Below are 13,168 nucleotides of genomic sequence, written 5' to 3'. Positions count from 1 at the left end.
TGTGACGTCACAGGTTCAATCTGTGGGTCCCTTTCTCTGAGATGCTCTAGGTCACTGTCTAACAGAAACTGTCTTTCTGCCCACAGGTGGTCTTTGTCGGCATGATGTCCAGCTCCACCCTCTGGGGAAACATCTCAGACCAGTACGGCAGGAAAACAGTAAGGCGACCTCCCCTAAGCACATGTCCCCTGGGCTAGCTCCATGATGACATTCACAAGTAGCAAAACAGGTGCTGCATGAGCACTTGGGAGGCCTGATGAGGAGCTGGATTGACAAGCAGGGGGAAGACATTGCTCTGAGGCCACTGTGGACTCTTGAAATCCCACATTCCCATTGGGGCCCAAGCATGTGCATATCTGAGTGTAGAAGATGCTGGGGTGCCCACCCTTGCCCCTTGACGCTCATCATTCCCTTACACGAGGTTGGGGGCAGTCCACTGGCGGTAGAGAAAGACATTAGCTTTCTTGCCCTGCAGTGGATCGTCTTTTAATCCAGCAGGACTGAGGTCCAGGGCCCAACGTGGGGACCTGCTCATTAAGGCAGTGTGGATTGCCTGCCTTCTCTACCCCTCCTGGGGTCACCACCTAAATAAACCATTTGTACTGGAATCCTTGTCTCAGGTCTGCTTTGGGGGAAGCCCAGCCTAAGATAGGACGTGAAATGGATTTGCAAACAAGAAGGGAACTTACAGGACTGGAATTGCATTGAGGTCTTCCTGTTTTATTTGTTTGTTATCTCATGGCTTGGACAGTCCCCTTTGTATTTGGTGTTGCTCTTGCTTCACCGGGCTGCACTTGGACTCTTTGATCCTTTCAGTGTGTGAAGCTACAGTCCTCTAAACTATGAACTTGGGCCTTATGGGAGAAAAGAGCTGTATAGATCCGGGCAAGTTTCACCTGGCTGCGTGCCTGGCTCAGGAAGATCTGCCGCTCCAGCAGCGCACATTCGGAGCTATGGCACTCCCTGACGGCTTTGCTGTTCTCTTTCGTGGACTCTCCTCATCAGCCTGCAGTTTCTCCAGAGGCAGGGGGGTGTCATGCTTATGTGCTTGGGCTCTGAAGTCAGGTGGACCTGAGTTCAGTCCCAGATCTGCCACTCCTGGCTGTGTGACCTTGGGCAAGTGAATTGACCTCTCTGAGCGTCAATTTCCTCATAATATAAAGAAGAAAATAACATTGGAGGGTTCGACATTGGAGAATCTCCAATGGAGGGTTACTCAAGGTCATGGGTGTGAATGGCTTTGTACGATGCCACGTGCATCATAGGCACAGGACACACGTGAGCTGCCATTGCAATGATGGCGTTTCTAACAAGTTCCCAGGTGATGCGGATGCTTCTGGTCTGGGGACCACACTTTGAGAACTATTGGCTTAGACTAATAAACATATACTCTTGGAGCTAGGAGTGGGGTGGATATCTAAACAAACTTAGAATCCCGTTAGGAGGGAAGAAGGGAGATAGGGAGGCTGGGTAGGGAACAGGAGAGGTCCACCACAACCAGTAAGCCACGGACTGAAAACGAAACAGTGCCTTGTATGGCAGGCACTATACCAGGCATGATCCGTGCATTAGCTCACCTAGCCGCCATCAAAACCATCGAAGTAGGTACTATTATTACTCTGATTTCACAGAAGAGAAAACTGAGGCACAGAGAGCAGGCAGCTTGCCCCAGGCCACCCAGAGCCGGGTCTCACTCTTTCTAAGTCTAGACCCGTCTTAACCATGATACCCAGTGGCTTGAATCTGTAGATGCTCGATAAATAAATATATGTTGGCTCGATAAATGAAGAAATGTTTGAACAGTGCTGGGCAGGAAGTAGACTCCAGCTACTGTGACTGGACAGGAAACACGTGGGCCAGGACACCTGGGAGACGTTGACTAATAAAACTGCCAAGAAGCGGCTGTGGCAGGGCCAGAGGAGGCGAGGTTGGGAAACTGACTGCAGCCACCAAGGCCCAGAGGGTCTTGGTTGGGTTTAGCGGTTGCAGAGGTCAGGTGGAAAGGCCTCTCCAGGCCTCGCAAGGAAAACAGAAGGTGTTTCTTCCTTCCTGTGAGCCGGAGAGGGGATTACTCTCGTCCTCAGGGGGCCCCCCTCTGGGCTCTGCCCCCATCCACCTCCCACCCACTTCCTGTTTCTGGAGGCTGTGAGTCACTGCTGTAGCGATTTTCTGGTTGGAAGAAAGATTTTCTCGTGGGACAGATTTTCTGGCCTGGAGCAAGAGTCTGAGAGAGGGAGGAAGTACGGATGAAAGGAAGGAAGGAAGGAAGGATGGAAGGAAGGGAGGAATGAAGGAAGGAAAAAGGGAAGGAGGGAGGGAGGAGGAAGGAGAAGCACCTTTTAAAATAAAACAGAGCCATTTCTTGTGGAGCTGGCAGCAGTTAAAGGAACTGTAAGCCTGTGGCTGTCTGAGGCTGACCTAACAGTAATCTTCAGGCCTTTAAAATAATCAAAGGAAAAAGCTCTTCTAAGGTCTTACTTAACATGGCTTCTTCCTGAGCAGACTGGGCATGGGGGTGGACAACTTGTTTCACTGTTTCTGGCTGAAAACATTTTTTTTTTTTTTTGGTGAGGAAGATTAGCCTTGAGCTAACATCTGTTGCCAATCCTCCTCGTTTTACTGAGGGAGACTGGCCCTGGGCTAACATCCGTGCCCATCTTCCTCTACTTTATGTGGGATGCCTGCCACAGCATGGCTTGATAGCAGTGCATAGGTCCACACCCAGGATCCAAACCCACGAACCTTGAGCCGCTGAAGCAGAGTGCACAAACTTAACCACTACGGCACCGGGCCGGCCCTAAAAACATTTTTTATGTCCTTGTTCTTGAGGCAAACATGCACAAAAAATGCAGGAACCCACAATGAGGAACTTGACTATGCCCCAAATTATCCAATTGCTGAACCGTGAAGCCGTGAGGAATACAGGGGGAGATGGAGGGAAAATACCTTAATTTGGGGCCTGGATCTGCCACTGGGTGGCTAACGCAAGTGATCCCCCCTCTTGGGCCTCTGTTTCCTTACTTATATCAGAGCAGGTTGGATTACATATTAGCTGCCATCTATTGAGTTCCCAAAACTAAAAGGCAAGTGGGATTTTGTCCCTTGTGTCTGGTCTTATCATTTAGTAGGGGATGTCAGGCACAGGGATTTGAGGAGTCAGAAGGCTCACTGGGACAGTGCTGTGATTGATTAGTGATGTCTGCCGTGGGTGTGGGACAAGAGGGTGGCCAGGCGCATTTAGTAAACTGCACGAGGGGAGGGGCTGTGCCTGTTTTGTGCACTGAGGCGGTCCCGGAGCCTGACGCAGCACCTGCCTTATAGCAGGCACTCAATAATATTTCTTGAGTGACGGAGCTGGGTGGATGAGAATCAGAATCTCCTTGTTTCCACTTTCTGCCACTCTCTCGTCCTCTCTGGATGAGCCACTGACTCATGTTCTTTGTTTACCTAAAAGTCCACAAAGGTCATTAGCTTAGGATCCTGACTTTCCTTGGAAGAGTGTGTTTATTCTGCCACGGATGTCAGTAGTTCCCACGGTGTTCCCAGGAGGTAGCCCTGTAGAATATTAGATGTCTTCCTGGTTATAATGGGCCTCAGAAGAGAAAGCTATAGCTTGGATGTTAAAAAGATTCATAGATAGGTTTTCAGTCATGCCATATACTGAATCTTGTGAATTCTAAACACATTTTGGCACCTTCTAGAACCGTAGTTCTCAGGGGAGTGGAGGTGGACAGATTTTGCCTCCCCCTTTCCAGGGGCCACTCAGCAATGTCTGGAGATATTTTCGGTTCTCACAACTCAGGGAAGGGGTGCTACTGGCATCCAGTGGGTACTGGTCAGAGATTCTGCTCCATGTCCCAAAGTCCACAGCACAGTCCACACCACGGAGAACTGCCAGGTCCAAAATGTGAACGGTGCCGAGGCTGAGGGACCAGGCTCCGGAGTGAATGTGCAGACGATGCCAAGTTGCCATATTGTGAGGAGTTCCTTCTTCTTCATCTTAGCACGTCACCTGGGAGCCCTCCAGCCTCATTCCAGTATTTACCTAAAGGGCTCATTTGGACAAATGAAATATTAACATAATGTCATTGTGAAAAGCATGGGCTCTGAGGCCAGAATGCTCGGGTTCAAATCCCAGCTCCTCCACTGATCGGCTGCGTGACCTTGGGCGAGTTACTCAACCTCTCTGTGCCTCAGTTTCCTCATCTGTATATGGGATAATAATAGTCTCTCTTGTTGGGCTGTTATGAGGAGTAAATGAGCCCTTGTACAGAAAGCTCCTGGCACAGAGGAAGCTTTTCAGAAATGTCCATTTTTATTCCTAACATTTGCCAAACCCATGGTGCCAATAAATGGCAATGCCAGTATGAAAATGTGGTGTGTCTGGCTCCAGAGTCCACATCCTTCACGCTGACCTTGGCTGCTGGGGAACATAACTGAATTATCTCCCAGAATTCAGTTGATTAGTAGGACATTCATGCATCCCAAATAGATGAAGCTTGGGGGCTGCCTATAGAATGTTCTAGCTCTCCAGCCCACCTTGCTAAATTCCACAGCTGGTGTGACCGGAGAGCGAGGAGACAAAGTGCCCGCAGATTGCAGAGCCTCCTCGTCCCAGCATGGAATTCTGGCCCGACCGCAGGGAGGATGGATCAGGCTCTAAATATAAAGCTTCCCCAGAACTCCTCCAGGAGCAGCGGGCGAGCTGGGCATCTGGCATGCTTTGCAAGCATGGAGAATCTCCTCTTAGCTCCTTGATCTGCCTCGGCCCAGCTGGGAGGTTTCTGTGAGGGTATCCACTGCCTGACTTTGCGGGGGAACTACATATGGGGTTAGGACTCAGTGGGCCACTTTGATTCCTACAGAAGTTTCTACAGGCTGGGAACTTGTGGCAGCCACAGAAAGGAAGGGCATCTGTGGGTGTGTGGGCCTTGTAGGGATGGAAATGCACATTGGGATATTGGGTTCATATCCCAGTGCCCCCCTGTGGAGCGAGGTAACCTTGGGCAAGTTGCTTCCCCTCTCTGAGCCTCAGTTTCCCCATCTGCACAATAGAGTTGATAACAGTAGGAGCTCATAGGGCTGTTGGAGGGTTTAATAAGAAAATGTATGTTATGCACTCAGAACAGTATTTACTGTTGCATGGCTAGCCCGCAGTCCATGGTAACTGTTATTGGTTGGAACTCAAGGAAAAGAAATTTCAGAAGATGGTCAGGTCACTATCAGGTTCAATGGCTACAGGCCCATGTTGTCTCTAAGGAGGCAAAGGAGGTGGCTGGCAGGCATTAGGCCTCTCATTTCAATATTTTGAAGATCCTGGGTCTCCTTGCCCTGTGACTATTTTCCTTGTACTTGAGCTTGATTGGAGAATTCCAAGGGGTTGAGTCAGCCAGCCCCGAGGGTGACCGAGTGAGCCTCGTGGTGATGATGTTGGCCTGCTCCTCTTGGGGTTGCAGGCCTGGCACCCAAGAGGCAGCAAGACTTTCAGCTTCTCGGAGCAAGAGCTTTTCAGGCTACAGGTTGCAAACTGGTGAGCCATGAGCCAAATGTGGCCCACGGATGTGTCTTATTTATCCCATACAATGCTTTATAGGATTTTAAATCAGTTGGCTCCATTTCAAAAATGACGTATTTTGCATAAAAATGAAAAGTTATGGTTTTTTTTTTTTTTTTAACTGAGTTATCTGGCAGCCTGGGATCCACTTTCTGTGATGGTAAATTCTGGCTACAGCTGAGTAGAGGCTGACAAGGGCAAGTCCTCTTCCATTCACCCAGGCCCACCTGACCTTGCTGCATTACACCTGCCTTGTGGTAATGGGGAGCCATCAAAGGCCCTAGAGGAGGGGAGTGGCTCATTCAAAGTACAGCATTTGGGGTTGGAAATCCTGGCTCCAGTTCTGCCTCAGCTGATCCTAAACAAATCACTCATCTACTTTGACCCTCACTGTGCAGATTTATAAAGTGGAAATGAAAATAACTTCATTCCACAGGCCACTATGGGGAGCCAGTGTAAAGATGTGACAGCGATTTAAAAACGCAAATGAAAGCTCCATGAAGTCAGAGACTTTGGCTGTCGTGTTGCCTACTGTAGCCCAGGACAAAGCCGGGTGCCTAGCAAACAGCAGGCATTCAATAAATGCATAGTGAATGGGTGAATGAAGGAATAATATATATTAGTACCTCAAACTGCCAGGCACACAAAGGTGCTCAATACTTGCGGAGTGAATAAATGAGTGAATGAATGAATGATATATATCAGTGCCTGTAGTGCTGGGCACACAGAAGATGTTCAATCCATGTACATTGAATGAAAGAATGAAAATATATGTGAGTACTCGAATGTCTGGCATACAGCAGGCACTCAATACATGCTTATTGTTGAATGAGCAAATTAATGAATGTATAATGTCTGCATCTATCTCTAGAGCCTGGCATACAGGGGATGCTCAATAGATAAATATGGAAGGAAACAAGGAAGGAAGGGAAGGAGGGAGGGGCTAACAATCTTACAGGCAGAACAGATGTTAGGCAGAATGACCAGTGTAGCTAATGAGAAGCCCAGAGGACATTTCTGCAGAGTCCCCGAGCAGTGCTTGGATGGGGCTTGCTGGCAGTGTCCACGCCTTTGCAATAGCCATGACAGTACTTACAAATGATTGCTGAGTCCTCATGTCCAGGGCAGCTGGAATGCCCTGGCATCAGCGGGCAAATGCAGAGCCAGCTGCGATCTGCTGTGACCCAACAGGACAGGTCGGCATGCCTGCTTTTGCTGCCTGGCGTGCAGTCACCCGGTGACCTCACTGGGCTAACACAGCTCTCAGGCAGCCCCTCGAGGGAGGCTTAGCTCCCTTGCCCCAGCCTGGGCGCCCTCTCCTCTCCCCTCTCCTTTCCTCCTGCCCTGTTGCCTTCTTTGCTTTGCTTTTCTCTGCTGCTAACGGTGTCCTGTTTCTGATTCAAGACTCCTTGGGTTCCAAGGAAGAAAATCTCTACGAAGTTAGCTTAAGCCAAAAGAAAGGAATTAAGTATATGTGTGGCAGGTACCAATTTCATAGTCATAGGTTTGGGGCTGCAGAAATGTTGCTTGATTATTATTGCAATAGATCCAGATTTTCCCAGACTTTAAAAATTCCTGTCCCTTATTCTCTTGTATACTTAATATCTTTCTTTATATTGACTTTTTTTTTTTTAAACTTTCAATGCATGGTTTTGGAAAAGGAAACTTTATAGACAATCTTAAATGAGATATCAGTAACAATTGCCCTTAGTAGGAAATGTCTGCAAAAATAAATACAATGAAAACAGTACAATGTTCTCAAATTCTAGCTGGTTATGGTTACCCCACTGCCCTCTTTGTTAAAAAGAGAGATTAACAGGTGTTTTAAAAAGGTGTTCGAGGCCAGCCCCGTGGCCTAGTGGTTAAGTTCAGTGCACTCCACTTTGGTGACCCGGGTTCAGTTCCCGGACATGGACTTACACCCATCAGGGGCCAAGCTGTGGCGGCAACCCATATACAAAATAGAGGAAGATTGGCACAAATGTTAGCTCAGGGCCAATCTTCCTCAGGAAAAAAAAAACGGTGTTAAAGACCGACTAGCACCACATGGATACTTTCTCTTGGACATAATCAGAAGAAAGAAGATCCAAATGAAAAATAAATAACTTTCTTGCAATGTGATGCAAAGTTATTTAAAATGTTCTCTGTACCACCTAAAATCATTTTCCAAAAGATCCGACATCATCTGGTAGACCTCCGAATTTCCTCTCTAGTCCTTTTAATTCAGTTTAAGATTTTAGAGCTAAAATCATATGCTTCACACTTTTCCCCTGAAGTGGCCCCAGGGGGGCTGGAGAGTGAACTCAGGCCTGGAGATCTGGCTGGGTTGCTGCAGAGAGAGGTGCCCGGACCTCATGTTGCAGTCTGAAATTCACCTAAAATTGGCATTCTATTCTATAATACCTCTAGGTTTGGTTGTGATTACGTTCCCCCTTAATTTTTCTCTTTTCCTGGGGAAGATTAGCCCTGAGCTAATATCTGTGCCAATCTTCCTCCACTTTATATGTGGGTCGCTGCCACAGCATGCCTGACGAGTGGTGTAGATCTGCACCTGGGATCTGAACCGATGAACTCGGGCCACCAAAGCACAGCACGCTGAACTTAACCACTATGCTGGCGGCCCGCCTTCCCCTTAATTTTTTCTCAGTCTCCAAGGGTAATTAACAGTCCAAGAATATGCACCATGATTGTCTTGCCAGCACTGCATCCCACAGTGGTTCTCAACCCCCTCAAATATAATGTCCCCTTTGTTTAAAAAAAAGTTACAAAAATTTTTAATAATGCCCCTCATTACCCAGAAATAATTTTAAAGATAAAATAACCTAGCCACTCAAGTAATTTAAAAAGGGAATCAATTCTAACTCCCTAACTATGATATGGGGAATTTTTAAAAGGAGGTAATTCATAAAACAAGATTTATTTTCAGTATGCAAATATTCACACACAACTCTGCCTAAATAAAAAAAGGAAGTAGTTAATATTTGCCCCGATTATAAACAAGTTTGGATTTAATGGAATATTCTTGATATTTTTTCTATATATTTGACATTTTGAAATAAGGTTCAGTCAGTCTATTCACAGATACACACAGAAGCCCTGTGAATGCAGACGGATATTGAAGCTCCCTCAGTGACTCAAACACCACACGCAGCGTTGCCATTGGCAACATGGTTTTCTGAAATGATGAACAATTTTCTAAAGTTCTAGATAAAACAAAGTACAGTTTTCTTTTGATTTACCTGGAAGTTGCATTCCTGAAAAATTAAGTGTATGTTTAAACTATACCCCTCCCAAATCCATGTATATGTCAAGTCAGGTGAAAGTCCAGGTGCAGATAATCATAAACCGAGTTTTCAGCTGCATGACAGTCGAGTTGGAGGTTCAGTTCGAGATGGTGCAGGATGCAGAACAAGCCTTTATTGGGTCTCATGCATTGTGGGTCACCTAACACCTCTGGGCTCTGTCTATTAGATGCCAATCATTGGGACAACCAAGACTGCCCCACAATTTTCCCACACACACCCCCCCCCCCCAGAGTTAGCACCACCCATACAGAGAACCCCTGGCATCCCCTTGGCTGTGTGGGTTAAACTTGAATGTGACCTTATTGGTGACTTCACATATGTGCAGGGGCCATGTGACCTGGCGGTGCTGAGAAGCCTGTGACCTGGCGTCTTCCTTCTCTGCAGGGGCTGAAGATCAGCGTGCTCTGGACTCTCTACTACGGCGTCCTCAGTGCTTTTGCGCCCGTGTACAGCTGGATCCTGGTGCTCCGGGGCCTGGTGGGCTTTGGGATCGGAGGGGTCCCCCAGTCGTAAGTAAATCCCCAGCTCTGGTCATCCAGCCAGGCAGCCAGTCAACTGTGTTCATGGCCTCAGAGGGATGCAAAGATGGTTACGCCAGGGCTTCTGGTATCAAGGAGCTAGGAGGTAGCCAGAGAATAGCATCGTTATCAGTGTTGTAATGATGAACAACAGCAAAAGCAACACAAGAGCTGGAAAATTGTAAATGTGAAATAAAAATAATAGATCTAGCGTTGATGGAACATTTCCCTTTGACACATCATAGCATCCCCAGGAGGTATGTGTTATCAAATTATTGCAATTCTCCAATGAGACTCAGTGGGTGACGTCATTTGCCCGAGTCACTCAGTGTGTAGGTGGAACTAAGAACCCGAGTTTCTGCCTACAACATCTGTGCTCTTACCCACTGTGCATGCTGCCTCTCACCCGCTTCTAACCTGAGCACGAGGCAGCGGATGGGGCTCGCCTGCCGTATGCGAGTTGGGGGTTGCTTTGTTGTTGCTGATGGTGGGGTACTGAGAGAAGTCGGAGTTGTAGGAAGATGTCAGTCTCTCCTGGGAGACTGGTGAATCGTAAGGCAGAGATTGGCAGATGATGACTTTACCTGCCTCTTAGTGAACACTAAATATTGTTCTAAACAATTAACCCCAATTACTTTATTTAGTCCCCAAAATTTCCCAATGAGGTAAATTCTATTATTAACCCCATTTTACAGATAGAGAAACTGAGGCACAGAGAGGTAAAGTAACTTGCCCTAGGCCACACAGCTAGAAAGAGGCAGAGCTGGAATCTCAACCCAGATCCTCAAACTCCAGAGCTCGGGCTCAAACCACTGCTTTTTACTGCCTTGCTGTTAAGGATGCGAAGGATTTGGAAAGACCCAGAGGGGGACGGGAAAGATGTAGGATATTTCACGGGAAGGGATCTGCAGGAAAAGAGGAAGCTGTAGCTAGGTCTGAGGAAGGCCAATGGTCCAGTTTGGCTAGCTTGTCGGGCTGAGATATGTGAGAATTGAAAGCCGAGGTTGGACAGATAGACCAGAGCAAACTTGTTAAAGGCCTTGAATGCCAGGCCAAAGGGATTATCTACAGGCAGTGGGGAGCCACTGAGAGTTCTTGAGCAGGAGAGGTATTTTAGAAGTATTAATCTGGCGATGGCGGGTAGGATGACTTGGAGGTGAGGAATCCTATTGCAATAATTTATGGAAATTTTGCATGAGGAACTGGTAGTTCACTTCTAGTTTCTTCATTCAACCAATAGTCAACCAATATTTCTTGAGCACCTACTATGGCACAGGTCTGTGCTAGGTGTTGGGGATATGGCAGTGAGCAAAGCAGACGTGGTCCCTGTGACAGGTTGGGATCCTGGGAAACAGACTCTGAGATAGAGATTTGTGTGCCAGTGGTTTTGGGAATGACCACCTGTAAGGGAGTGAGAAAAGCATGAATGGGGAGACGGAGAAGTCGAGTTGTGAACCAATTGCAACGGAGACCTCAGCTGATCTCGTAGGGGTTCAGAAGCTGGGATGGCCCTTTGGAACTGTTCCAGATTGAGGCATGGGGGCCGGACCTTTGTACCCTCACATCAGCCACATTGGATGTGGGCTGCCCTCAAGGAGGGAGCATGACCTTGGGCAAGGCGGCTACTTTTGGTCAAGGCCATTCCCTCAGGGGACTCAATTACGAGCTCTTAGCAGGTAACACTCCTGCTCATTCCAGAAGGACGGTATGCCTCAGTCCTGAAGGATGAGTCCAGGTGGAGCATCACAGCACCCGCCACAGTCCACCCCTTACACCTCTTGGATGTACTTGCTTCATGTGATAAGTCCACCTCATCTGGGAACAGCTTCTCCAGGATTCTGGTTGGTCTTTTTCCAGAAAAAGGCTTATGAGAAGATGGCTAGTGAGACAAAGTGCAGCCCCTGCTATTGGTGCTGGCCTCATGGCTACAACCGAAGCCTAGTAGCTCCCTCCTCTGCTCCCATTCTAGATTCCCCCTCCTTTGGCTAGCACTTCTGCTGATCTAGAAGGTTCACCTGATGGGGTGACCCAGATTCCATGCCTGAGGGTCCCTGGTCACCATACCCTTCTCAGGCCATTGCTGCTGCTTGTCCATTTAACACCAAAGTTGGGCAGGGGACTACCGAGAGATGTCCAGTGTATCACCTTGGTGCCCCATTAGATACAGAGCCCTACCACCTCCTGACGCTCAGGATCAATTCCTTGGACAGAATGCTGACTCTCTTTCTTGCCTGCTCATGTCTTGACACAAGGAACCCAAAGTCACTATGTGGCAGGTGTTGCTTAATGTCTAATGAGACCTTGCTGTGTCTCCTGGCGGAAGCATGCCCTCTCTGGGAACCAGGACCTCTAGACACACAGGGCCTAGAAGTTGCAGGATGGAGGAAATACACATTCCCCCACGTGGGTCACTGGGAATGATGACATATCCTACTTCATCCCTTTGATTTCCAGACCCGTATGTTCTTTCTACACAGCACCATATAATGGTCATTGATTTAAGGGTATATTGTGTCCTGGAAGACAGTACCCCTTCCTCACAGGGCATCACCTCCACAGGACCTTCAAAAGGCTGTTCCATCACTCCCTCAGGCCAGCAGCTGCAGGGTAGCATGGTGTGTGATAGGACCAGTGGCTTCCATGGTCGTGTGCCCACTGCTGCATCTCCTTTGTTATATCTTGGCCCCCTTGGTCCTGTGCACTGTCCTACAGGATCCTGTGTCAATGGGTCAAATATCCTGAAAGCCCTGGGAAAATGGTGCTGGCTGAGACCCTGTGGGCAGGAAAGGCAAACCAATACCTAGAATATGTGCCTATTCCGGTCAAAATGAATCACTGCTCCTTCCAAAATGGTAGGCGTCCAGTGTAAATAACTTGCCACCAATGACACGGGATGGCTTTATCCTGGGGTCTCCATGTTGGTCTCTGTTGCAGGCAGATTGGCTCTCTGGCAGGAGAAATAGCAAGATTGGCCTTGGTGGGTGAGGGTCTGGGCGTTGCACCACGGTAGTCCCTGCCCTCTGAGGGTTAATAGTTCAGTGATTGACCTCTTGAGCCTATCGAGTGTCACGACTGGGGAAGACCGGGAGAGGTGATCTAGAAGCAGTGTGGTTAGATCATAGGCTCTGGAACCAGATTACCTGGGTTCCAATCCTGACTCTGTCACCTAATAGCTGTGTGACCTTAGACAAGTCACTAAACCTTTCTACACCTCAGTGTTTCATCTCTAAAATGGGGATGATAATATACCCTCCTCTTGAGGTCACTTAGAATATTAAATGACAACGCATGTAAAGTGCCCAGGATAGTGCCTGGCGGAGCACTCAACAAACATTATCACGCACCTGGTCTGCTGAAGGCTCTGGTAAGAAGCTCAGGTGCCCGTGTGATGGACGATGGACTCAGCGTGTAATTGTGGCAGGGACAAGTGGGGAGGGGCGGGGATGTGACCACATGGGTTTAACACAGGAACAAATCCCCAGGCTCTTACTGCCACTTAGAGGCTGGAAGGACAGCGAGTGGCTGTCAGTTCTCCTCAGCGCTTCCCTCCCTCGCTCATTGATCTGCTTACTCTGCAGAGTAAGCATTTGACGTCTACTCCTGGATCTGGGAGAGGCAGAAAAACCGCCGGGGCCTGAGCAGAGACCATTAAGCCAGGCCCATAAATCTGGGGCTTGTGGTCAACACGCTCCACTTCTGGCCCAACTCCAGGAATTCCTGCCGACGCAGCCACTGCCCCATTCATGAGCCGTTCATTGACTAGGGGGCAGGTTCCCCCCAGTGGCCGGAAG

The 13,168-nt window shown here is 48.3% G+C and overlaps 1 protein-coding gene across 1 annotated transcript in view; it reads left to right on the top strand.

Annotated features, from left to right (window-relative positions):
- Positions 1–13,168, top strand: part of SVOP (SV2 related protein) — a 72,657-nt gene that overhangs the window by 28,177 nt on the left and 31,312 nt on the right. The window contains exons 5-6 of the mRNA XM_004429870.3: positions 87–158; positions 9,244–9,368. Of these exons, the coding sequence (XP_004429927.1) occupies positions 87–158; positions 9,244–9,368 (197 nt within the window). The remainder of the gene's footprint in view (positions 1–86; positions 159–9,243; positions 9,369–13,168) is intronic.

This window comes from Ceratotherium simum, chromosome 35, assembly GCF_057802395.1.
Source record: "Ceratotherium simum simum isolate JZ-2026a chromosome 35, ASM5780239v1, whole genome shotgun sequence".
Taxonomy (NCBI): domain Eukaryota; kingdom Metazoa; phylum Chordata; class Mammalia; order Perissodactyla; family Rhinocerotidae; genus Ceratotherium; species Ceratotherium simum.
This window is presented reverse-complemented; position numbering and strand designations above follow the sequence as displayed.